The sequence below is a fragment of the Peromyscus californicus genome, unplaced genomic scaffold (assembly GCF_007827085.1).
Source record: "Peromyscus californicus insignis strain IS unplaced genomic scaffold, ASM782708v3 Scaffold_13__1_contigs__length_99412109, whole genome shotgun sequence".
NCBI classification, from domain to species: Eukaryota; Metazoa; Chordata; class Mammalia; order Rodentia; family Cricetidae; genus Peromyscus; species Peromyscus californicus.
The window spans coordinates 40,750,350-40,777,886 of record NW_026294424.1 but is presented as its reverse complement, the minus strand read 5'-3'; the positions used below and the strand labels follow the sequence as shown (position 1 = coordinate 40,777,886).

General features: G+C 42.5%; 1 protein-coding gene across 9 annotated transcripts in view; it reads left to right on the top strand.

Annotated features, from left to right (window-relative positions):
• The window catches only part of Fam184b (family with sequence similarity 184 member B), a 125,761-nt gene that overhangs the window by 58,147 nt on the left and 40,077 nt on the right, over positions 1-27,537 (top strand). For 8 of the 9 annotated variants that reach the window (XM_052734894.1, XM_052734891.1, XM_052734888.1 and 5 more), the window contains 5 exons: positions 11,702-12,460; positions 13,217-13,352; positions 14,585-14,712; positions 15,452-15,655; positions 25,051-25,161. In XM_052734894.1, coding sequence (XP_052590854.1) covers positions 11,702-12,460; positions 13,217-13,352; positions 14,585-14,712; positions 15,452-15,655; positions 25,051-25,161 — 1,338 coding nt within the window. The remainder of the gene's footprint in view (positions 1-11,701; positions 12,461-13,216; positions 13,353-14,584; positions 14,713-15,451; positions 15,656-25,050; positions 25,162-27,537) is intronic. The other variant, XM_052734895.1, reaches the window with a different exon arrangement.

Sequence of the window (27,537 nt, the reverse complement as noted above, 5' to 3'; positions counted from 1 at the left end):
TCCTAATCTTTCCCAAACAGTTCCACCTACTGAGGACCAAGTATTTAAACATGAACCTATTGTGTCATTATCATTCAAAACACCACAGCCTGCTTTTAAAATTTAAATATGTAAAAATTGTAGCTAACTGAATTTGAAGAGTTGTTATGCCTACTTTTGTGTTTACGTGATTATTTACTTTTATACATTTTATTTATTTATTTATTTATTTATTTATTTATTTATTTATTTGAGTATGTGTTCATGCATGCAAGTGCATACATGCCATGTTTTACATGGAAGCTCAGGGGACAACTTTCAGGAGTCAGTTCTCACTTTGCAGCTTGTTGAGGCAAGGGCTCCCATTTCTACTGCTGTACTATTTATTCTAGGCTAGCTGACTCGGAAGCTTTCGAATAATTCTACTGTTCTTTCACCCCATTTTTTTAAGGAGGCCTGGGATCACATATGTATGCCACTGTATCAGGCTTATTTCATGGGTTTCAGAGATCGAGCCCAGATCACCAGGCTTACACAGTGAGCGCCTTCAACTGCTGAACCATCTCCCTGGCCCACACAATTCTGTTTGTACATGTGTGGTTACAGGTTCTTACATCACTGCTTGGATTACTTCATGGTAAAGGTGTTAACCTTTCTGTTTATTCATCATAGAATTATGCACATATGTGCATATTGGTTGATCAGTTTGTACAGCCAAGGGGAAGCTCTAAACTAGTCATTTGATATTTGAGATGGACAAAATGATTCTTTTCCAGGTCTCACATCTTTTACAGCTTACAAAATTCCATGAAAGGAAGGAAGGCTGTTTCCAGGTATGAGTATTGCAGTGGCTGTAATTATGAGTCTTGCTGAGAGACTGTCCACAATTTTCAACTGAGTCTCGTTCTAAATTGGTTTGGGAAGCAGTTGAGTTTCAATTACTGAGAAGCTGATATCTTACAGTTCAATGACATGTATCAGGCACCTAGCAACAGCTCTCTGATGGGTAATAATGAGATTTTAATTAGCATCTTGGAACCATCTAGAAATTTATTCCAAGCTCATTTGCTTGAAGGAGCCCAGCCTTGTCTGGGACCTATTCCAACCTGTTTTCACAAAGAAAGGGACAGCAAGTCCATGCCCTTTGCTTTTCTGAGCAGCTCATTATCTAAATTCAGAGTTCCTTCTGGAGAATCAGCTAGTTCTCTTTCCTCACATGGTGCCCAGAAAATTCAAGCTTCTCTCTTTGTATGGCGTCATGAGTCGAGGGTTTAGTGACAAGAAATAGAATGGCTCTTTCTATTCCTCTGTCCTGTAGTACTGTGCTTCCAAGTTGGGATGGCATGGTCATCTCCTCAATCATCAGGACAGAGAATGCTCAGGATACTCCCTTCTCCACATCATGCCTGAGAGTCCCTGTGCCTGTCACTTTTCCTTACTGGCAACTTTTGAACTCATATCTCATTCTTTAATCCTGAACTAATCGAGCTTCCCTATCCTGGAATTCCTCTTCCGCCACCATCGAATCTAGACTGCACACAGCTAGCTCACTAGTTCTAAAACCTATGGAGTGGACCATTTTTGTCTTTACAGCTCCCAAGAGGCTGAGTCCTGTGGGGAAAACTTCCTGCGTGAAATACACAGTACAGATCATCAAAGTATGCACTCATGTGTCTTTCAGAGGTCTCTGGGGCAAGGCCTGGGAGTCTTTATGTTTACTATTTGCTACATAAACAGAATAAAGCCTAAGCTCCTTTAGGTGTATGTTGAACCCTCTCCTAGTTATTGTTCTGTGGCCATGAGGTGACACCATGACCAAGTCTACTTATAAAGGAAACATTTAATTGGGGACTTGCTTACAGTTTCAGAGGGTTAGTCCATGAACATCAAGGCAGGGAGCATGGTGGCAGGTAGGCAGCCATGACACTGGAACAGTAGCTGAGAGCTCACATCTGATCCACAAGTTGCAGGCCGAGAGAGGGAGACTGGGCCTGGCCTGGGCTTTTGAAACCTCAAAGCCAACCCACTAATGACACATCTCCTCAAACAGGGCCACTCCTCCTTCAACAAGGCCACACCTCCTAATCCTTCTCAGACAGTTCCACTAACTGGGGACCAAGCATCCAAACATATGAGCCTATGGGGGCCATTCTCATTAAAACCACCACTGACCCCTGCCTGCCTGTCCAGTGTTGTATCTTGTTGTGCCCCCGTTCTAGTGTCCCAATCACTCTGGATCTTAGCATTTCACACTCCTTCCAATGTTTTATAGGCTTCATCATTTCTTTGTATCCTCACCATCACTTTTCTCTCTTTTTATGATATCTATCCTAATACATATGCAATCCCATTGCATTATGGTTTATATTTTCTTAATTATTATAGACATTATGTGTATTTTCATGTGCTTATTGGTCAGCTCCATTTTTTTTAACCTAAAAAGATGAAAGAAGGGAGTTGCCATGAAATGAGATGGGGAATGTTGCTGAAAGAGCTGTTTGTGAAGACAAAGTGCACAATTAGATTCAGACACACATTGGATATCTAAATTGAGATATTAGCAAGCAACAGGATCCATAAGTAGCAGTTAGGTGGCAAATCCAACAGCAGAGCCAAATAAACTGGAGAATTGCTAGCAAATAAAGCATGCACATCTCAAGAGATTATCTGGAATCCCAGGGAAGGTTTCTAGAAAAGGGAAAGATCTGTGGCCTGAACTCTGGGGCTGTCACATCTGAGAGATGGGAAACGAGGAGGAATTGACTAGCCAAGGAGATGAGAATACGATGTGATCAGCAGGAAAGCATTGTAAGGGAAGACAATACTCCAAGGAATGAGTAATTTACTAGGTCAGATGTTGCTGAAAGTTGAAGACTGAGACTTAGGTATTACTAGCTTAAGCAGTATGGGGGTCATTATGACCTTGATGAACAATTGGATAGATTGGTTGGAGTAAGAGCTGGTTGATTAAAGAAGAAGGAGAGGTGAGAAGTTGGTGACAATAGACAAAATATTAGAGGAGTTTGCTGCAACAGGTAGAGGAACATATGGGAGGGGAGACCAAAAGAATGAGCTTTACTAACAATGAAATAATAGGGCCAGATGTGGTGGCACAGGTCTGTAATCCTAGCACTTAGGAGACTTAGGCAATAAGGTCACTGTGATTTCAAGTCCACACTGAGCTGTGACTGAGTTCAGACCAGCCAAGGTCACAGAGTGAGGCCCTGTCTCAAAATCACAAACAATAACAACAAAACTTAGAGCAAGTTCATAATGGAACTGACCTATTAGTGTTAGTGCGGAAGAACAGAGAGATGTACCAGAGCCATGTGGTCCCTTCTTCCCCCTTACCTTTCTCTGTGCCTCTGCAGACTTGTAGCAGAGCATTCCAATTACCCACTGTGTATACTAATTGGCTTACATTCAGTCTCTTCTTGCAAATTAGCAATATTTTCCTCTAATGTTGCTGTGTAACAACAGAGTCTAAACCTCAGTGCCTACAACAGTGATTGATCTCATGCTCAGGTTGGCTGCCGTTAATTCCAGGCTGTTGACTGAGGCTGTGCATAGTCCACACGTCTCTCATTCTGGGACTAGTGGTGACTCTGTATATACTTTTCCCATGATAAAGGACAGAAGCATGAGAAAGCAAGCCAAAATGCATTAACACATTTAAAGCCTCTGCTACCAACAAGTCCACATTCTAATTCCCAAAGGAAGTTACAGAGTCAAGTTCAACCTTATTATGGAAGAGAAGTAAATTCCATCTACACACCGGGAAGAACCATGACAAGGAAGTGAAAAGAATGAAACAAAATGTTGACAAATAATTTGGTCTCCAACATTCTACTAGCCTACAGGCTTCTCAAGAGAATGGTCGGATTTGCTCTATTTTCCAGGACGTGGAACCATGCTGACAATGCTCCCAACATTGACTACATACTACCAAGTACGCTGAACACTGGCTTTTCCCCAGCACATAATTAGAAGTCCAAGTATTTTTTTTTCCTGGACAAATAATAGCATTTATGCCCATGAGCATTATCTCACTAGCTCTCAGTTCAACCCTAAGATATTATTCTTTTTATGATTTTACTGTTGAGCTTCAATAGGGCTGAATCATTAGCTCACATTCTCCTGCTAAAATTTAGGGATGCAGGGACTCTGACTATAAAGTCCAAGCTCGCTGGGCGGTGGTGGCGCACGCCTTTAATCCCAGCACTCGGGAGGCAGAGCCAGGCGGATCTCTGTGAGTTCGAAGCCAGCCTGGGCTACCAAGTGAGTCCCAGGAAAGGCGCAAAGCTACACAGAGAAACCCTGTCTCGAAAAACCAAAAAAATAAAAATAAAAATAAAAAATAAAATAAAAAATAAAGTCCAAGCTCTTCATCAGTCCATCTCAATGCTAGAAAAGCATGAGCAGGCAGGAATTAAGTTTGGGTCATAATGAACATGGCAAAAAGTTGAAATCATCCCTATGGAGAAAAGAAATGCTGAGCATAAGATAAATCAGTTGGACGTTGTAATACAGGGAGTACAGATGAGATCAGAATTCTTAAGTGTGAATTAGTATGTAATGGTTACTGAGGTGGTTGGGTTGGTAAGGTGGTGATACTGTCGAGGATGTGATACTGAAAATGAGGTCGAAGATGAAAGAAGGTTTCAAGGTATCATTAAGTAGGTAGTAGAAGGCCAGGCGGTAGTGGCGCATGCCTTTAATCCCAGCACTCAGGAGGCAGAGACAGGCAGATCTCTGTGAGTTCAAGGCCAGCCTGGTCTATAGAATGAGTTCCAGTAAAGGCTCCAAGGCTACACAGAGAAACTCTGCCTCGAAAAATAAAAATAAAAATAAAAAAAAAGAAGAAGGTAGTGGGAACAATTGACCATGGAATCTAAGTTAAGAAAGGACAGAAATCAAGATGATTTTAGTAGAATAAAGACGATTTCATCTTAGAAAGTAAGTACAAGAAGAAGGAAGGGGAAAGGATGGAAAAAGGAGTGGGTGTGAAAATGGGCCAGTGACCTAATGGGGTAGTTCAAGGAATGCGCTTGTCCTGGTTATTCTCATGAATACTTGTGTACACCTCCACGTTTCAAGTTGTGTTTGATGCTTGTAATGTACCCCAGACTCTTCAAACTAGTTCTATGATGCAAAATGTCCCATCACCCCCTTTCCACCAGAGGATATAACTTTTTCATTTCTTCCTAAGGATCATGTATTAATTCTGAAGATTTCATTTTTCTAAGGCCATTTTCTGAAATTTCACTAGTTGCATTTATAAGCTGAAAAGCAAATTCTATTTACTAGTAGAAATGGAAAAAATAAAGCAAAATTTACTTAATGATGATGTATCAGATAAGTGTGAGTAATTTCCATAGAAACAACTTCATCCTTACAGACAGAAATAAATTTTAACATAGCCAATGCAATGGCATCCAAAGCAGCCAAACACAAATATGAGAAATCTCTTTATGTACAGAAATGACATGACCTCCACAATAAGTAAACAAAAAAAATCAAGATGCACATATAAAATAGGAGGTAAAACACGATATGACATGTAATATTATAAAATACAGCATACATAATTAACATTACTGTTTATGAGTCCTATCCATAGGTAGGTATATGAATAACCTTATAGGTGGGACAAAGAGAGGATAGGAAAGATTGAGTATGGGCATCCTTGGAAAGCCAGGAACTCTCCAGACAGATTTCAACACAACATAGTAGTTTGGAGAAACACTTACGGGACTGTTTGGGGTCTTTCAGACAGACACTAGGACTAATGTGCCCATGCCAACTGCTCTGAGACAATTTATGCATACAATATAGGACTCTGCCTGCTACTTCTAGCCTGAAACCTGATTATGTGTTGATTTAGGAGTGGATACATAGGACAAATGTTCACATTCAGGGAAGACTCACATGAGCATACTTGAAACAGTCCCTGAATCCTAGGTACCCTGATTCTTCCTCAAATTGGTGTGACATTGAATGCTTTCTTGCATTGAGTGTTTTCATGGCTGTGTCAGGATATATCAGATCTGAGTTGTTTTCTATTCTGCCGAAAGGACCAAGTATATACTTGGTCACTACCATTGGTATATAACTTATTTTGTCTTGAATAAAATCGCAAAGCTATCTTATTTTTAGTGTATATAGGTATGTGGTGTATATGTAGGTGGGCAGCTACACTGACCCATGCATATGCACGTGAAGGCCACAGGCTGCCATGGGGTGTCTTCCTGTATCGTTCCCCATCTTATTTTTCTTACGACAGTGTCTCTCACTAAACCGGAGCTCACCATTTCGGTGAGGCTAGCTGACCAGAAAGCTCCTGTGATCCTGTCTCCAACCCCAGGGCTGGGATTACACCCCCTTGGCAACAGCCAGCATTTATGTGGGTTCTGGAGGTCTGAGCACAGGCCCTCATGCTTACACAGCAGGAACCTTACACAGAGTCGTCTTTCCAGCCCCCACAAAGCTAACTTCATGGAGTAATCTTCCCAAGGATATTTTGTTCTTTTCCACAAGAAACCCCATTCATGTTAAGATTTGCCTTTCTTAAAGAGATTCTTTTAACAAGAAATAAAAGTATTTTTCTATCATTTGAGGATATTCAATGTACAGAAAGGAGTTAATGTAGCAGCTTGAGGCCCATTTATTTTTTATTTTTTAGAATATGTTGCTTGCAAGGTTAACCCTCAGCTGGCATCTAAGAAATTATCAGCTTCCAGAGGGGTCCTCCTGCTCAAACCACTAGGAGTTCTCTTACTATTCCCAAAATGTCTTTTCAAATGTCATTTTTACTGAATATCTGCTTTTCTTCTTTGGGGTTAGAACTTTGGTGCATGTCAAGTAGAGGCTGTTTGCCTGAGCAGTAAAAACTTTGGTTGCTACATATTTTTTCTTTTACTTTTGAGATTATAATTACATCATTATCCCTTCCCTTTCTTCCCTCTATTAGAGTCTAAACCCTCCTACACATCTGTCCTTGCTCTCTTTCAAATTCATGTTCTCTTTTTTCCTTGCTGTTACATATATATATATATTCCTAAATATAATCTGCTGGTCTGTATAATGTTACTTTTAAGTATGTTTTTGGGGCGGGCCATTTGGTATTGGATAAACCAATTGGTGTGCTCTTCCCTGGGGAAGAATATCTCCCCCACTCTTCAGCATTCCTTAATTGCTTGTAGTTTTTTGTGTAGGGTTAAGGCCTCGTGGTCTTTTCCATCCACTCTGGCACATCTGTTGTTGTTGTTGTCCTTGTTCACAACTTCCTTGGAAGATTGTTTTACATACATTGCCACAAAGTCTCACTGAGTGACTTAACTCCTGTGGGAGGGGACTCTTGGAAGCTTGCCCTCAGCTTTACTCCCAGGCACGGGCAGCTATTGCTTGGCTTACTTCGCTGCAATAAATCACAGCCATGAGTATGAATATGTGCTCAGCTTGTGAGTCCTCCAGTGAATCACCAATCCTGGGGTAGTCTTTACAACCTCTGTCACATCAGGGCAACTAACAAATATCATACTAGACGAGACCAGGTCAGGGGCTCAATGTTCATTTCTGGGTTATGTCCAGTGCTCCCAGTGGGTAGGCAACCCTTCTTGGTCATTCAGGTCTCGGATGCTTTTCATTTTAAATCTAACCTGTAAATTCTGAGTTTTATGTCTGTGAATGGCAACAGGAAGACTGGGAAGGCCTGGGAAGATTACCTTCGGTAATCTTAACCCCATTTTGGCCCTAAAATGCAACTCATCATCCCATCCACGCAAATCTACCCAGATGGTCAATGCAAGTGACTAGGAAACACTGTCTCTTTTGACATCTGTTCCTAGCAGCAATTATTCTCTGTGGGAGGGAGGTATATGCATTATTGATGATCTGCAGCAGTTCTATTATGGACACTTGTTATGAGCCTATTATGCCCTACCCTTCATCTAAAGTGCTGTAGATGAATGCAGAGAAGTGAAATTGTTCTTGTGCATTCAGAAATTGACAGTGAAATGGACTTGATCACTTTAAGACTGAAGAGACAGGAAGGCTCACTTTTTTCTGGAAGGTGTTTCCTATCATAGTCCTGCCTCTGTTTCTACAGTAACATGTAGACCCTCATAGCACTTGCTGGTACGTATTGAAACACACACACACACACACACACACACACACACACACACACACACACACTTCAAATATATATTTATACTTCAATCTATGTATATTGTGTGTGTGTGTGTGTGTGTGTGTGTGTGTGTGTGTGTGTGTGTGTGTGTATGTGTGCATCAATATATATGGAGGTTAGAAGTCACTATCAGGTGGCTTCCTCATCAATCTCTGTCTATATCTTTTTGGTTTGGTTTGTTTATGATGCAGGGTCTATCTTACTGGGAAACTCTGGCTGTCCTGGAGCTTTACAGACCAGGCTTGAACTCAAAGAAATCTGCCTGCCACCGTCTTCTGAATGCTGTATACTACCAAGCCTGACTGACTCAACCGTTTATTTATTTGTTTGTTTATGTATTTACTTATTCTTTAGGATAGGGTCTGTCATTGAACCTGGAGCTCACCACTGATTAAGCTAGATTAGCCAGCAAGACCCAGGGATCCTGCTTTGTTTTTTCTCCCATGCTGGGATTACAGGCATGTTACCACACCCAGCTTTTATTTGGGTCCTGGGGAGCCAATTTAAGTCCTCATGGCAAGCATTTTACCTGCTGAATCATTTCCACAGTGCAGTGAGTATTATTTTTAAGGTTGAAAATTCAATTATGTATGTTTCCAGTGCCTATTGTGGAACCTAGCTCTTCCCAAGTGTGCAGAAAATCTATAAATAAATAAATGACTAAAAGAATCAGTGAGACAGACTGCAGTTCTGGGCAGTGAGTGTGCATATTCCTGATTATACCTTTTTAGGCTTTCTAAAAGTTGTGGAACTTCTCTGCAACTCAATTCTCAGTGGTAGAATAAGAAGAAAAAGTACCGTCTTTGTAGAGTTACCATGGGGATTTTCTGAAATGAAAATGTGTATCCAGTACCTATTCATGTAGTAGGCACAAAATGTTTTTTTTATTATTAACACAAATCACAGCCAGTGGGATATCAATTTCAACTTCACTTACTAAAGATATGCTGTTAGACAAAGGTCATTAGGAGACCATAGACCCACCAGAAGTGGCTAAATACTGTGCATAATGTGCAGAGTTGTGAGGGTGGAGTTGGGGAGATAATAGCTTCATTTATTGTGGAGTCTTCCTCGGAGAGTGCATCGGGGAAGGGAGGAAGAAAGGCAGAAAGTAGGAGAGAGATTGAGAACAAGAACACACACACAGGATGCTGGATTCATGGTTTTTAAAGTGGATCTGATTTTCCTAAGACTTTATGATTCAATCAGGCCTTGTCACTCTCACTGAGCCATTTGAGGATTTTTGAGAGCATCCCACTTAGAGCCAAGCATGGGGATAGATAATGATGATCAAGAAACCAAATTCCTCTTTCATGGAGCCAGCATTCTGTTAGCAAAGGCAAAAAGTAAGTCAATACCACTATCATAAGGATGTAATGAAACATCAGATGTTATCTGTATCCTGGGAACTTACTCTTCCTTCGAGATCTGTGGTCTCTAGTAAACTCTTGTTAAATCAAGATATGCTGACCACCTCTGGTGATGCATTTGGCCTTCTTTATGAATTATCTAGTAATTATGAATATGTACACAGAGAGAGGGGGTAACCAAAACTTCCTCTCATAGACCCTTTCTAAACAGATTTATTCTCTATTTAATAATTGTTTCAATTTTTTAAAAAAGCAATAGAAACCTTTTGTTTTTTTCCTAAACTCCATAAAAGGGGATCTCTAATGTAAATGCTATTCTTCTCTTCAGGCAGAGAGAAGAATAGCATTTACACCTGCTTAGCCTCTGCCAAGCACCCTGAAATGACACTCCACCTCCTAAGAATTCAGGAGAAGAAGGCCACAGTTTGCAAAGTGTAGGTGAAGCAATATAGGAATCCACTATTTGGTGACCTTAATTTGTTCTTGGATGAGAATGTAGATGCCACCTTCTCACCTCTGCATGTGATGGCTTCCTCATTCTCCTGTCACAAGTACCACGAACCTGTTCCCATCTCTCCCTTCCTTCTGTCTCTTGTGGAAGACCCATCTCTGTGAGACACCCTTTCCAGGGAATTGGATCTTTTACTACCTCTATTCCTGGAGCTTCGCTTTTGCGTTCTCTGGCAGTCATTCTCCACTTACACACCGATATATTCTAGATCCCTTTGTAGCAAACAGCGGCAACTGTGTAACTTTTTTCATGCCGCAGCCCTTCGTCTCTAGCTCAGACTTTCCCCTCTGAGCTCTTGCCTCGGTGTCTCCTCCACCAGTTATGTTTACAGGCTTATCAAACACTGCCAAGCACAATTCCGGATTTTCTTCATCACACTCAGACTACCTTCAGTTTTTTTTAGGGTATTATTATTATTATTATTATATCATCATCATCATTATTAATATTATCATCATCATCATTATTTTGAGGCAGAGTGTTGCTATGTAGCCCTGAATAGCCTAGAATTTACTCTGTAGACCAGGCTGATCTCAGACTTGTAGAGATCTTTCTTCCTACAGATTTTTTAAATCTCAGTCAACATCTACCTGTTTCCCAGATCAACTTCCCGGGCATCATTCTCAATTCTTGGGCTTGGCATGGGTTCTAAGCCCCTTCCATACCATTCTCCACTTGGCATGCCAAGCGTCCTTTGTCTTTCTTTTGTTTTAGGAGTAAAGTGGACAGATAATCCTTGCCTTGTTCCTGATCTTCTGAAGAAAGTATATTCACTCTTTCTTATTGAGTACAATTTTGGTTTGTTTTTTAAGACAGGATTTCTTTGGTAGCCTTGGCTGTCCTGGAACTCACTCTGTAGACCAGGCTGGACTTGAATTTACATCTGCTTCTGTCTCCTGAGTGCTGGGATTAAAGGCTCAAGCCACCACTGCCTGGCTGAGTATGGTTATTAACCATGGGTTTTCATAGATATGATCTGTCAAGTTGAGGAGTTTCCCTTCAAATTATAGTTTGCTATGTAAAATTTGTCTTTTTTACTCATAGGAAGATAATGGGTTTTCCAGTCATGGTGGTGCACACTTTTAATCCCAGCACTCAGGAGGCAGAGGCAGACTGATCTCTGAGTTCAAGGCCACTCTGGTCTACAAAGCAAGTTCCAGGACAGCCAGGACTATGCAGAGAAATCTTCTCTCAAAAAAAGAAAGATGCTGTGTTTTTTTTTTAAATGCTTCCCCTGCACCTATTAAGTATATTGCTGGGTTCAATTCTCTAAGGTTTTATTGGATTTTTGTATCTCAGAGCATTATTTTTAACAAATGAGGTCACATCGTTTCTTTCCTTTAAAACCCTTCCCTGGATTCCCACTGTACCCAGGAGATTCTTTATACAGTTCCACCAAAAATTCCCTCCCAAATATTTGTGCTTGTCACTCCTTGACCTTGGTCCCATCACCTGCCTGTCTCACTTCCCTGCTCCCTTACTGGCTTCTCCTGGGAACCATTTCGAATATACCAAGTCATGGCCACCTTGAAAATCCTTTTCTCAGGCACTGCATGTGTGACAGGATCTCATTGTCGAGGCCAAGCATCTCTGGTCACAATCACCCTCCCATGCACTTGCCCTAACTGTGCTCTGTCTGCTGTCCTGCAGGTAATTTATGCCCTGAATACTCGACAGGATGAGGCAGAGGCCAGTGCAGAGTCACTAAGGGAAGCCCACCAGGAGGAGCTCCAGGACGCAGTGGCTGAAACCAGGGCCAGGCTCTTGCAGGAACAGGAACGCACCAGTGAAGATGCAGAGGTGCTTCTAAAGCGCATCCAGACCCTGGAGAGTGCCTTGGAGCTGCAGAAGAGGCTGACCCAAGAGGCCTTGGCTGAGTCAGCCTCCTGTAAGTTGGAAACCAAAGAGAGAGAACTTCGCGTGGAAGCTGAGCACGCTGAGCGAGTCCTGATACTTTCCAAGGAGATGCTGGAGCTCAAGGCTGATTATGAGAAGAGACTCCAGCTGCTGACCAGTCATGAGGGCCCCCAGTGGGGCCAGCTATCCCAAGAGAGCCCCGATGCCACGGCAGAATCTGGCCAGCGACCGGAGATGCACCAGGTCCTGCTGGAAGTGGAGCGATTGCGAGCTGAGAACCAGCAGCTGAGCCAGGATTATGCCCGCAAAGCAGAGGAGCTACAGGCCACCTATGAGCGGGAAAATGAGGCCATCCGGCAGGCCATGCAGCAGTCTGTCAGTGAGGCCCTATGGCAGTGGCAGGAGAAAGAGTCAGGCCTTCGAAAGAACTTCCAGGTCCAGGAGTCGGCCCTGCAGGCTCAGGTCAGGAAGCTGGAAGGGGACCTGGAACACAGAGGGCGCAAGATAAGTGACCTGAAGAAGTATGCCCAGAAGCTGAAAGAAAGGATCCAGGTAAGCCTCCTCCTCCTCCTCCGCAGGGGATAATAGGCAAAGACTACTTCTAGACACCCACCACTAGCCAGGGACTGCTAAGCACTCCAGTTCCACCAAGGTCGGTATTATTGCTGGTATCAGTTCTCCCACATCCATTCAACAAGTATTTAATAAATACTTACTTTGGACTAGGTCTAGGTTTATGATCAGGGGACGCACAGTGAGCTAGACTGTCCCTAACCTCAGGGAACACAAAACCGTACAGTTTACAGATGAGAAGATATTCCCAGGATGGGGGGTGGGCACTGAATGCCTGGCCCAGGTGGCCGCACTGTAAAATTTTCAACTCTGACAAGTCTAATTCTAAATTATTTTAATTTTGTGTGTTCATTCTGTAAAAATACTTGACTCTCCTAAAACCCTTAGGACGTTTTTGTTCAAAGAGAGCAGAGCCATTGATGAGTCAGTTCTGTGAGCCCCTACAGAAGCACAGGTTTCTGTGTTTCTCTCAAAACCACAGCTAGCATTTCTAATACTCCCCGAGTATTTTCTTCATGCTTTTATCTTATCCTGTCTTCTCTGGAGAAGGGATAAATAACTTGCCCAGGGCCACACTACCATTGGAGGGTGGGTAAGGCTTTGCTGACTCTGGAGCTGCTAATTCTAGAACCTCCTGACCCCCACTGTGCCCTCCTCAGCCACCTTTCAGATCTAGCAGCTCTTCTGGGCACTTGGCATCCCCGTTCAGAAACCTGAGACCTTCCCTCTGTTTAGGACCTCGACGTGCAGCTGAGGGAGGCTCGGCAGGAGAATTCAGAGTTGAAGAGCACTGCAAGAAAACTGGGCGAGAAGTTGGCTATTGCCAAAGACAGGTTGATGCTCCAGGAGTGTCACGTGACACCGAAAGCTGGTAAGATGTCCCGGATTGATTTCTTTCGAAAGGAGGATTAGCCACCAGGTTTGGTCTGGTGCTGGGGGACAGTCTCGAGACTGAGGGAGCAGGAACAGGGCCATTGTATCGGACCTGCTAAGAGGATGAATCAAAACTGTTCTGGGTACAGATGAGTCAACACCAGCTCCTCACCTGGAGCTGCACAGGCCAGATATCTAAAAGATTTGATGCAAAGGGACTCCTTACCCTCACAGTGCTGTCCATGAGGCCTGCATTTTTGCTTTTTCTTCTGCATCAGGGTTCTGTATTTTTAGCAGCATTTCACACAGTTCCATTATTGGGTCTTCCCAATAATTTTGTGAGACAGGTGTCATTCTCCCATGTTATAGAAGATTAAGTGAGGCCAAGGGAGAATAAATGGCTGATTAAGGTCAGCTAAATGTCTGGTGATAAATGCTAGTGTTTAGATCTAAATACATCTAACTCTAAGTGTCTTTCTATAGGATTCCACAACCAAAAGTTCTTGAAGACTTGACCTATGACAGGGTTGATGGCAAAGGCAGGAAACATGGGCTCTGTCTTTGGGAAACTTGAGATATGGTTCCTTTGTAGCCCATGATGCTTTGGGATAGGGGTGTGGCCCAGGGAGCAGAGGACCAAGGTATCATGGGGCAGGGGGAGGAAATTCCCTAGGCTGGAAAGGTGAAGAAAGAGGTTTAAAATGTTGGAAACAGGGGGTTTAAAACAATAATGTTTAGAAACAGGGAATAGAGAAAGAAAGAAAGAGAGAGAGAGAGAGAGAGAGAGAGAGAGAAAGAAGGAAGGAAGGAAGGAAGGAAGGAAGGAAGGAAGGAAGAAAGAAAGAAAGAAAGAAAGAAAGAAAGAAAGAAAGAAAGAAAAGAAAGGAAGGAAGGAAGGAAGGAAGGAAGAGAGAGTTAGTTATATCTCTTGCTTCTCCTTAAACTTTCATGAATATACATATACTAGAAAACATGATCAACTTTTTTAACTCATGGAACGTGAGGTAACATTTTTATTCAGGAAAGCAGAATGTGGCCATTATTTAAACTCAGGATACTGTTTGGAATGAAGATTAGAATCATTACATTGACCACACTTGCGGGCTGCAGGGACGTCTTCTAGCAGGGACTACACAGAGGCGTGGTAAGCAGGATGGGTGAGCAGCAGACCTACATTCAGAAGGCCCTGGACATGAGCATCTCAACTGATGTTGAAACTTACCCTTGCAGACGACGTGAAGACTGAGAAGGAAGTCCTGAGGAAAACCAATGACCCGGAAGCCTGCAGTCTTCACCCTCAGCAGGACCAAGGCTTGCCCAAGCTGTGTCACTGTGGTGAAGGAGGCTCAGAAACACAGGTAGCTTCTGATAAAAAGCGGGGGTGGAAAAGTCACAGGAGGTTGGCATGAGCTTCAAGTAGAGGCCATCCCCTAACATTGGTGGATCCACGTGCAACCTCAAGCCCCATTATTCAGGGGTAGATGAAGAGAGAGTCGGAACTTCACCGGTTTCTTTTTATTTTATTTTATTTTATGTGCATGGATGCTTTGCCTGTATTTATGTCTGGGTACCACTTGCGTGCCTGATATCTGAAAAGACCAGAAAAGGGCATTGGATCCCCTAGACCCGGAGGTACCAATGGTTGTGAGACATCATGTGGATAGTGGGAGTCAAACCTGGGTCCTCTAGAAAAGCAGCTAGTGCTCTTAACCACTGAGCCATCTCTCCAGCCCCTGACCAGTTTCTTGCCCGTTCAATGCCATTCAAACCTAGGAGAACAAGACTGTGGCAGAATTTCCCCCAAGTTTGTATTTACCAGAGAAAATAGGCATTGCTTAGATCCTATTTCCACTCAAAACAATGTGTTCTTTAGAAACTATACTGTGGGCTGGAACATCCTATGACAGCCTTGGTATTCTAGAGAGCTCTCTTCCAATGGTATACACAGTAAAATCTCTTACAAATATCAAATATATAGTCTTGTAAAATGTTTCACACCATCTGATACTTGCTATGAAATCAGTATATAAATGTAGGAAAGAAACGTGGACCTCATCTCTCCCCAGCAGTCTTACAAAGTTTTATTTCCCTTTATAGACCAAGAAAGAAGCAAGCGGTGAAATAGAACGCATGAAGCAGAAATATGAAGAAGACCTGCGTAAAGTCAGACATCAGACTGAAGAGGAGAAGCAGCAGCTCCGAGAGCAGCTGGGGAAGCGCCTAGAGGACTTGGTGAAGAAGCACACTGTGGAAATGAAGTCGGTGCGCTCGTCTGTGGAGGTGGAAAGACAGAAGCTGAAGGTGAGCAGCCTTTGCGGCTTGTTCTGGGGTAGTCACTTTCTCCTACCTACTTCCCGCTCCCCTTTCCTTACCCAGACTTGTATTGTGCTCCTCCTGTGTGCACACCTAGCCTGGTTCTCTGATGACAGGAAAAGAAATCAGTCACTGCCCAGAGGGAGTATGGGAGCTCTTGGGGGCGATAACAAGGACACCTGACAGTGGAGCACACTAGCTTCTGGAGTTGCTGACGTAGAGCAGGATGGTGTCATGTGACTTTCAACTTAGGGAAATTCAACTCTGCTTACACAACAAAAACAGAAAAACTCCACTAACTGAAAACTCAGGCCTCCAGTATTTCCTAGACCCTAATTCCAACTCCACTGCCCACAGGAAGTTATTTAGCTGCCCCTCCCACCTAGTCTCAGAAATTCTGTATTCTGGAAGTTCCTCATTACGACGATAACAGAACCTCTCTGAGTACTGTGAGGATTAAAGGAGAGAATCCATCTGAGGAAATAAAGCGTCTACTGTCTGTGCTGAGCTCACCTCCCACACAGATGGGACGCTGTCCACAGAGAGTGTGTGGGACCCTCCTCTCTCCTGTTAGCTGGAAAAAGTGTGTCACATGAATGACGACTGTAGGGAAGAATACTCGGCACTCAGAAAGCTGAGGCAGGATGATCATGAGTTCAAAGCCAAACTGGGCTCTACATGGAGACCCTGACTCAAAAAGGGTGACATATAAATCAATATTATTATTAACATGAGTGAAGACTTCATTTAATTATGAAATAAATGTCTTTGTGATTTGAGAAGTACCAGTATTTTGTGTTAGCTGAAAGATACCTCTGCAAGACAGTGTTATACAGTGGTTAAAACAGTAAGTGTTTGATAAATATGTGTTGAATAAATAATTATGAGCACATGAAACACCCACACTATTCCTGGCCTAGGCTTTCACTCTTCCACAGGCTCTCTATGGTGGGCCTTAACCTCTCTGAACACAGGGTTTGTTATGCACGTTTAAATATGGTGTTACATATGAACCTTTTGCTGGGTGGGTAGTGTGAAGTAACAGTTCAACAGACAGCAGCTACTGTTGATTGCCATGTGCTTTGGACAGCATGTGAAATAAAGATAGAGTACCTATTATAATTTATATTGAGTGTTCACAAACACTTTGAATCTTTCCAATGTTAGAGAGTAAGAAACTGAGTCCAGAGATGCAGTGTATCAGTCAGACAGATAGTGGGTACGAGAGCTTCAGTTCAAAGCCAACAGCCAGGCACCAAAGCCTGTGGCTCCCCACCTTCTCATGGAGAAAATGGTCATTTTAAAAGCATTTTTCTCCTATGAGCTCCTAAGAGCTGTACATATACAATCTTCAGAAATACAGACTAACACTCCAACCTAGAACCCCGTCAGCTGGAGGGATAGTCACTTTCTCAAGATGCAGGTTACCCTGGTAACCTGATGGACAAATCTGACTCTCGGTGTATAAATCTTACTTCAATCTTGATCAGGTGGCAAGTCCATTTGGGAAATAAATCACACAGAAGTAAACTGCTTAGTTCCTGTTATTGTTTTACTTTTTTGTTCATATTTGAATCTGGAAATAAAAGTACTATAAATGAGACAACATGGATTAGGGAACGATAAAGCCTTGAAGAGGCCTCCAATTGAGGGTTTATGAGCTAAAAATAGACACAGGTTGTCCCTGTAGCATTAGAATTGCTTTATTTCTTTGAGCCTTTACTGTGGGTAGATTGCACATCCTAAATATTACCCTGACCTAAAGAATCAAATGGCAGGACGTGGGCTGGATTGACCTAGAAGACTGTGTATCTTTCCTGGTCACGGGACTAGGGGACATCATCACGTCATCTTGGTAGATGGAACTTAGTGCATGTCCTGTAATTAACATTTGCACACAGTGCTTATTTAGGAAGGGAAGGAAACAGATTTACTGAGCTCTCCCAAGATCTGCTCAACGTGTCTGCATTTCCCATTTCATTTGTATACTTACAATTCCTCCTGGGACTCACAGATCCATTGGACAGTTTAGCAGGAAAAGGAATTTAGTAATAGGTAGTCTTCTGTAAGTTCAGGAGACTCCTCTTGGTAGCTACCAAAGGAATGTTAATGTCCCAAATCCACTGAACAGCTTAAGTGATACAATTGTGTTCTACTATCTCTGCCTTTTAAGGACATTTAGACCATTTATACTTTATTTAATGTTTAAGCCTTCTAACTTGACATTTTTATCTTCCTGTCATATTTGTTAACTGTCTCCACTTTTACTGTGTATTTTTGATGCATTGAGTATTTTTGGTATTTCATTTTTATCTCTACTTTTGACTTCTTATGCCTCTCTTTTACAGATGGAAAACTAGTGTTTACTCTAAGATTAATAATATGCATCTTTAAATTTATCACATTTTTTCAAATAATATCATATCCCTTCACATATGAGAACTGTATTATAATACTTTCCATTTCTTTTCTCCTGCCCTCTGTATGTTTATTATCATGCATTCTATTTTACACGTTATAAATCTGATGGTATATTACTTTTGTATTAAGATAAAATTTTTCAGACAGGGTCTTACTATGTCATCCTGGCTAGCCTAGAATTTTCTGTGCATACCAGGCTAGTCTTAAACTCACAGAGATCTGCCCTCCTATGCCTCTCAAGTGCTGTAATTAAATGTGTGTGCCACTATGCATGGGCTACTGAGGACGTAAGATACCAGATCATCTTGAGCTAGAGTTATAGGTGATTATAGAGTTATAATCACCCAACAAGGGTTCTTGGAATTGAATTCTGGTTCTCCTTAAGAATAATACATGCGCTGAACCACTGAGCTGTCTCTCTAGCATATATATATATGTATATATATGTGTGTATGTGTGTGTGTGTATGTGTAAGTATATATGTCTATATACATGTACGTACATATATATATGAGAGAGAGAGATTTTGTGTGTGTGTACATAGATGTGTATGTTGTACTAGGAATGAGGCCTAGGATCCAGCATATGCTCACTCTAGCACTGAGTTAAATCCCTAGTTATTTTTACTCTGTAATTAGAAATAGCATATCATTTTGTTGCCAGGTTGGTTTTGAATTCACTCTGTAACCAAAGCAGATCTCAAACTTGTGATCAACGATTTGACCCCTTGACCTTGGATCAAAGTAAACCTCCTGTCTTTATAACTTACTCAGTCATTGATATTGTGTTCTTAGCAACAGAAAACAGACTTAGGACACAGTGGCTCCTTCACTTCCTGTCCCTTCCTTTATGCTTGCCTTTTCCCCCTTCATTTATTTGAGGTGGAGGAGGTTTTGCCATGTAGCCCAGGCTGGCCCCAAACTCCTACCTTGGCTTCCTATGATTTCAGGCATGCCCCACAACTCCCAGCTGTTGCTTTCCTCAAATGACCGGTAATCATGGATATTGTAGACAAAGAGACAGAAAAGTCTCAGTGATGCTTGTGCCCTGCTCCTCTTAGCAGCAGGATTTCCTCCATGTAAAAGCCTGCTGCTGGGTATATAAGAGTTCTGTGGGGACGGAGTCCAGGAAGGCACTCTGAGTTTGATAAATCCTCAGTGCACAGAGTCCTCTTCTCAGGGTGCATTGACTCATATATTTGAAAGCATTAGTCTCTTTACTCCATGTCCTTGACCTTGTGGAGGGAGAATGTGAATGCTTCTGTTGAAATCCCCAAGGTCACCTTAGCTGAGCTGGGCATGCTTCTTTCTGTTCTCCAGCTGACTCAGATCTGTGTTCTCACAGTAACCCACATTACCCTGCACCTATGAGGAAGCTTATTGATGCTCAAATTCACTGCTGACGTTAGTTATTTCCACCTGTAGGGGATTTTATTTTTCACTCTAGGTCCATCTGTCAAGGCACCAGCTGAAACTGATTGATTATGTGTACCAGAAAGTTGTGCTGCATAAAATCAAAAACAGCCTTTCCTGTATGCCAAAAGCCATCTCACAGAGTGTTTTCACTGGCTGTTCCCGTGTGAGTGTCTTGGCAGACTTCGTTTCCACACCTGTAAGCATGGTCAACTGGATTTTAGTCAATAAAAGCTTCTGTGAGTGAGAAGCTAATTGGTGAAATTAAAAATATTTTTTTTTTGCTAAGTGTTTTGGATGGCTCCTTATTTAAATGTATTTAGTAGCAAAGGTAATTTATATATTGTTTTTAAGAAGTAAACGTTCCCAAACAGGAAGTCCTGAAGAACATAGCATAGGCTGACCGAAGAGAGACCACATGCCAAGTTGCCATGTCACCCAGCTCCAAAAGTCTAATTACAAGCTCATTTAGACTTTTTAAAAATGTTTTCCCCAAAGGAAGAGTGCTGAGGGCTACCCCAGGGCCACTGCCTGCCTAGGCTTGGTCCCACAGAGGATGTGAAGATGCTGTTCAGGTGATCCATAGCACATGTTTTTAGGTGTTCAGATGAGAAACCTGGGAATCAAATAGGATTTCTCTCCACCCCTCATGTTCAACACAGAAGTATGTGAAGTCTGTTCTATTCTGATGGCCCCAGAACATCTGCACATCCTTCTGTCCTCAAAGCTTCCAGGTAGACCTTGTCAACCTCCATGATTTGATGGACCATGTCATAACCTGTCTGCTTCCACTCTCCCCACTTCATATCACCCAATCCACCCTGGTAAAACCTTGTGCCAGCTCAGCCTTGGCTGCCAGCCACTCAGAGCTCCCTGTCATCACAACAGTGAACTTTAGTTCTTTCCCATAGTTCTTCAGACCCTGCAGAGACAAGCTTCTGTCTGCTTCTCCTGCCTATGTCCAACTCTGCACTCCTTTTGTTCCTCATGTGCTTGGTGTTCCTTCTCTTTGGGCCCTTGTGCATGGATTTTCCTTGATGGAGACAACTTCCTCCTCACTCTCAAATTCACCCATCTAGTTCTTACTGATCTTAGCAATCCTGGTTTAAATGTCAATCTTCTCTCAAGTCTTACCTGTCCAGCTCTGTGATACTGGGGAGATATATATATATCAGCCAGTTCACACTAGCTCATGAGGCAGTCGTCATACCTCTTTCCAGTTTCACACTCTACATCACTGTACTAATTTGACATTGGCCACAATAAAAGTACTTATACCATGAAAACCAAGAAATGCTACCATCAATGTGTTACTATCCGTTAATTTATAGATTTGAAAAGCCACCTGTTAGACATTTACCAGCATGTACTGACTGTATCTGAAGCTCCTTATCATTGAAATTTGCATATTGTGGCTGTCCAGTTGGCGTCATTTGCCACTGAGGGGCCCAGCAGGCTCTCAGCAGGTCAGAGAAACTGGAGAGGAGATGTAGATAGACGAACTATTGGAACAGATGCGCAGACACGTAAGGGAACTTCACCTGAGAGCCAAAGCTTAGTTCTTCACTTTCTTTTTCTCTCTGCTGGTTGTTCCTGTTCTGTTCTTTCCCTGTTCTGTTTCTTTACCCAGCTGTTCCTTTCTGCTTCTTTCCTGGTGTTTTTCCTTCTATATCGTCCTTCTCCTTTTTCTTTTCTTATTATTTTTCTCTTAGCCCTTTTATACCTCCTTATACAAAGATTTCTATGCAGAAAAAGATTACCTCACAACCATAAGCTATATATTTTCCAAGAACAAATTAAAATCTTTATATAAGAAGAAACATGTACCAGGCTTTTTCTTTTAGGCCACCAACCAGCTCCCAAATCATGACAAAGACTTATTATTAGTTTTGAATGCTTGGCCTAGCTAGGCTCATTTCTGGCTGGTTCTTTTAACTTAAATTGACCTGTTTTTCCTTATCTACCTTTTGCTTTGGGGCTTTTTACCTTTCTTTCTCTATGTCTTACTTTCCTGCTTCCTCCAGTGTCTGTCTCGCTAGTGGCTGCCTAGTTTCTGGCCCTGGGCGTGACCCTCTCTTTCTCCCTCATTCTCTTCTCCTCCTTCTCTTCTTTTTCTTTTGAGACTAGATTTCTCTTTCTATACTCTCTGCCTTCCAGCCCTGCCCATCCCTCTACTGCCTGCCTATTGGCAGTTCAGCTTTTTATCAGCTCAATCAGGTGCCTTAGACAGGCAAGGTAAAAGAGCAGCACATCTGTTCATAATTAAACAAATACAGCACAAACAAGTGTAACACAGCCTTACATCATTAAACAAATGCAGCATAAGCAATTGTAACATATCTTTGCCTGGTTAAATAACATTCCACAACAGAAATCACATTAAGATCACAAGTTACATGTTTTCCTTAGAAACCAACAAGTAGTTAAACATTTTTCTTTGTGTTAATTTTCCCACCTAAGCATCTTCACCCCAAAGTAATGATTCCTTTATTGCTGATTAAAAAAAAAATGTTTAAGCAAGCTAAGTATTATTTCGGCCAGTTCCTTTTGTATTGGCAGGCAGCTGTTTGTGGCTTCAGCTGACCATCTATTTTTTCTTTATATACAATAGGGTCATTTAATTTCCTTTCATGTCTTTGTCTTTTCAAAGTGCATACCAAGGTCTGTGATTAATTCTGTAAGTTACATGCCTAAGAAACTCAGGCCTAACCTTGGGTGTGGAGACATAATTGTTTTCTTTAATCATCAGCCTGTTTTCCACAGGCAGAATTCATGAGTCTATAATGCATGAAACTTCTTTGTTTTTATTTTTTCATCTTCTATAAATCTCATATCTAACAAAAGGGAAGGCAACTTCTAGACTATTTTTGCCTTTTCTCTATCTCTTACTGGAGCAATTGGCAGAATAACCTAAACTATTTCTCTAATCATCTTGACTAACTCTTTTAACCACCTGTTTAGACTAGCTCAGAAAGTCCAATGAAATCATTGGTTCAACTAAGTATCATTGCTCTTATAAAAGTCATTTTCATTATGATCTGCAAATAAATTGCCAGGTGAGGAGTGGGATTTCCCCAGAAAACAATCACACTCTACTAGATACAGTGGGATCCTTTTATATAGCGGTCACACCATGCCAACTACAGGGGGAACAGGGCAGCAGCAAACAGAAGGAAGCACAGCAGGAGCAAGGGGCATTCTGGAAACCATCCCCCACTCCCCCACCCCCTACTTCCCACCCCCCACCCCTGCCCTAGGCTTTGCTCCTCCGGTGTTTAGCTTTGATATTTGATGAATTGAACTCTGTGAGGTCTATTGCTGACTGAAGCTCCTCTGCCATGGCCACCAACGACTGGGTACATGGATAAGCGACAGGGCTCTCTGTCTGACACCCAGCGTTGCCCCAGGAACACAAACCTCTGACAAGGACAGATTCCAGTGTGCCTCCCCTGTAAAGAGACAGCTCAAGCTGGTACAGCTTCCCTACCCTGCTTTTGACGGGCCCAGGTATTCTCTCATCCTCCCTGTAGCAGAAGTGGGGAAACTTTCCAGTCAAGCGCCTGGCTGAATTAAGTGCCACATTTCCCATGAGAAATTAGCAGAGACCACAGCCAATCCATGTGTTCCTAGTTCAAACCTTGACATCTCACTTACTGCAGGAATAACCTTGTGCAAGTCTTTGCACATCTCTAAGCTTGATTTCCTCTTTTTATATGATAAGCTCTAGTGGTAGGACCTAAATATTGAAGAATTCATCTGTGAACAGTGTGCACAAATGGTCATCACTTGCTAAACTTCAGCCACATTTATTATGCCCATCCATTTATTAGACCAGAAAGGTCCATAACCAGCATAGAATGCCTGCTCTCCACATTCTTTCTCAGATGGTATAGCCTCAGATAGTATAGTCTGGGAGTTTCTTATAGTTGTCTTGCTTGAGGTTTTTGTTTTGTTTTAATTTTATTCATTTTTTTAACTTTGTATCTGTGTGTGAGAGAGAGTGCAGAGGCCAAAGGAGGGTGTCAGATGCCCTGGGACTGGAGTTACAGATGGTTGTGAGCCACCATGTAGGTGCTGGGAATCAAACCCTGGCCCTCTTCAAGAATAGCTAGTGTTCTTAACCACTGAGCTATTTCTTTTCAATGAGTTCTATTGCCAACATTCCAAGCAAGTCCACATAGCTACCCTCCTCTCCAGCCATGCTGTCACCACAGGTCCACCTGCCTCCCAATCTCACTCAAAAGTCACCTTCTCGATAGCATTTCTTTGGCCAAAGTATCCAAAATTTTATCCTCCCTCTAACCACTCTTAGCCCTTTCTTTTCTTTATTTCTCTGTCAAGCATAGTATTTATCACGTTGTACTTATTAACTTTTTTGTTTGTTTTTCACTTATATTTAAGCATGTTAGGATTGTTTTTGTTTGTTTGTTTTTAAACTCTAGCTTGGAGAATAGTACCCAGCACATGGGACAGCTCAGTAAATATTTGTTGGATGAATGAATGATGCTGTCTAGCTAAAGGTCAGGTGAGAGCCATAGACTGCCCTCCTCTATGTAGAGACTTTCTCCATAAATTAAGCCATATTGGAAAAGCTACGCATCCCTAGGGATGACTCTGTGCTTACCACTTACTGAATTGTTGCTGTGCTCAGCATGTAACACATTGAGCACACACAGGAGGAAGTGTGCTCAGGATGATACAGCTAAGATAAGGCAATGCTTCTCACTTGGTCTCCAGAATGGACTGTAACTGCTTCACACTGATGCCGGAAGGCTGTGGGAGGGACTGTGGATGAGTCATCATTCTAGCTACCGTATGGATCCTGTGGAGATATGCCATGAAGATGCCATGAAAATGTAGTTGGGTACTCTTTGCTTGTTTGTTTATTTTGTTTTGATTTGTTTTTTTACTTATGGGACACTTGGAACATTCCTTTTCTTATTTGATGCTAGAAAATTTAGAGTAAGTATAGCTGGAGAATTTCTCTCCAGCTCCCGCCAAGTCTCGCCAGTCCCGGAGCCCACTTATAAAATAAACACACAGACTCTTACATTATTTACAAACTGTATGGCCATGGCAGGCTTCTTGCTAACTGTTCTTATATCTTAAATTAACCCATTTTTATAAATCTATACCTTGACACGTGGCTCGTGGCTTACCAGCATCTTCATATGCTGCTTGTCATGGCGGCAACTGGCAGTGTCTCTCTCATTCAGCCTTCCATTTCCCAGAATTCTCCTCTCTCTTTGTCCTGCCTATACTTCCTGCCTGGCCACTGGCCAATCAGTGTTTTATTTATACAGAACGACATCCACAGCAGTTAAGGATCCACCTGCCACACCCTAACCTATCTGTACATGCACCAGGCTGTGTGGTATGAATTTAAATGTTTGTTTTCTCTTGACCAGCTGTGTACTTAGAATCCATGTGCTCTTACAGTATTTTATTCTACTAGCTTCTTTGATCCCCTTCAGAAATAAGGCAAGGTGTGGATGTATAAGTGGCCTGTTTTCCTACCTTGTGTGGCTAATCGTTCTAATCCTCATCTAGGAAGTAGAAGCTCAATTGGAAGAAGTAAAGACAAAATCAGAAAGGGAAATAAAGCAACTGGAAGATGAGAAAGCTGCCCTCAGTGAGAAGCTTCAGAATTCTCTACTTGAGGTAAATCCTAAAAACATGATTGTGAATGGAGGCTGTGACCCCTGGGAGTTTCTGGCCAAATGAGATCAGAAGTTCACCACCTTCCTATGTCCTCTGAACAAAATGAAGGGCATCCAGCCAGGCAGGAAGGCTGTGGGGCGGGGAGGTGGGGGGAGGCACAAATTTAGCTGCAAATAACAGAGAGGCTGATTTATAGAGACTTAAACAAAAAGGCCTTTAATGCCTCACATAAAAGAAGGAAGCTGGAGGCTGCTGCCATTGATTCTGTAGCGAAGTGATAGCAGGGGTGGAAACTCTCCTGTCCCTCTGCTCCAAGATGCTTTGTCGCCGTTGTGGTCCAAGGTGCCCTTGCCTTCCTAGGCCCCTTCTGTTATAACAAGTGTATGAAAATTGTATGACTACATTGATAGATAAATGTAATCCACACAGAGGATATTTCTTTGGATTTTAAAAGGAATTAAAGTGCAGGTTCTTAAAAGTATTGAGAATTAGTGGAAGAGGCTGGCAACAGGATCTCAGAGCCATTTTGGAGCCTGGTTGGACCAAAAAGTATAAAGAGGTCTCTTTTTCCTTGCTTTTCATCAAACCTTGAAGAAGCCCATATCTCCTAGTGCCCTCAAGGACCTATGACACTGGCTCCTCAACCCTACCTATGCACCACAGCCTCAAGGAAGCAAACCTATGGCCTTAGGAGGCAAGGGCTAAACTACTGAGCTACACACCTAACAACACTGAGGTACTTTCAAGAACACAGAGACTATGTGCCAAATAGTGTCAATTGCTTAGAAATTCATATCTGTGGAGGTAGATTTCAGGATGGTGATGGAGTAAAATTTGGTCAGTGGTCATTTCTGTGTTTGTGGTGTATTACTTCTTCTGACCTGTGAGTACGCAATTGTCATTCATAATGTTCTCCAATTCTTTTTCTATCTCTGAAATGGTCATTAAAGAAGAAAACAAAACAAAACAAAATAATAATTACTGACCGTGCCCTGACTGAGATCTATTATTTCAGGATCTCAAGTTGGCTTTGAAAGACTCTCTGTGGAGACAGTGTCTGTGCTGATGCATTCTGAGGAGCTGCACAGCAAGGAGGCCTCTTTGTGCCCCCTTCCTCCCCTCCCCTCCCCCCTTCAGTGCCTCCCATCTTCTTACCACCCCTGTGACTGCTCTGCTCTGCAGAGCTTAAAGTGTATGAGACCAACTTGCACCATAAAAACTGGCTTCCCTAATGGAACGGTCTCCTAAATCAAGATACTGAGTTGTTTTTGCATATATTAACTTTCCACCCCCAACCAGCTTGTAACATAGATGCTATTATTATCCCTAGTTTGGATATTGAGAAAACAGAGGCAGAAACGGTAGATCTCCTTCCCCCAAGTACATAATTAATAAGTAGCGAACATTCACACTCTTGGAGTGTTGCTCCTACTCTTCACCAGTGTGTCCATGCTACCTGTGGTGTCACCTCCCGTGACTGAGGCTCAGTCAGGACCTGTCGGAAGCCGTGACCATGGACAGAGCTGCACTCTGTTCTTTGGCCTCAGTGCCTTCTGCCACACTCACAGTGCTACTAACTAACCGCTTGTCAGACCTGGAAAAGGAAAGATCCCCTTGGCCACATCCAGGTCTCCTGGCAGGTGGACTTCACGCATGTGCTGTCTCCAGGGGGAGCAGTAGCACCAAAAGGGGAGTTTGGGATTTTATGGAGTGGTTTTTTGTTCCATGGGAGAATGGCAGGAAGGCACTAAGGGGAAAGGAAGTGCTACAAGCAATACTGCTTCTGCTACTAACTGTTGTGAGCAAAATCTTTTTGAGGGAACTTCTGGTTATTAGGATATCAGGATGTTGTGATCAAGCTGCTCTTCTGAGATAAGGGTCATGTGGTTTCTGAAAAGTGCAGAACATTCAGTTTCCATTTCCCTGAAGGGGCATGTTCTTACATGGGTTATCCACCTTGGTGTCTTAGGAGGCTCCATCTTGGGCCAGCCTAACATCTCCCAGATCTCGCATTCTCAACCCCAGTCCCTTCCTAACCTCACTATCACAGCCATCCAGGTCAAGCCATGTGGGTCCTGTGGCTCAAGCCTGTCTGTCACCTCCCTGCCTTCTACACAATGTCTTGGGCAAGACTCTCAGAATTGTTCACCTCCGTAGGCTACTTAGAGGTGTTACATAAACAGTTCCAGGCTAGGCATGGTGACTCATGTCTGTAATACCAGCTACTCAGAGGCTAAGGCATGAGGATTGCTTAAGCCCTGGAATTTAAGAACAACCTGGCCAATATAGTAACACCTGGCTCTTAAAATAAAACATGACAAGACAACAACAATAAAAACAAAGATACATTCTAAAGAGCTTCACATAAAGCAGCAG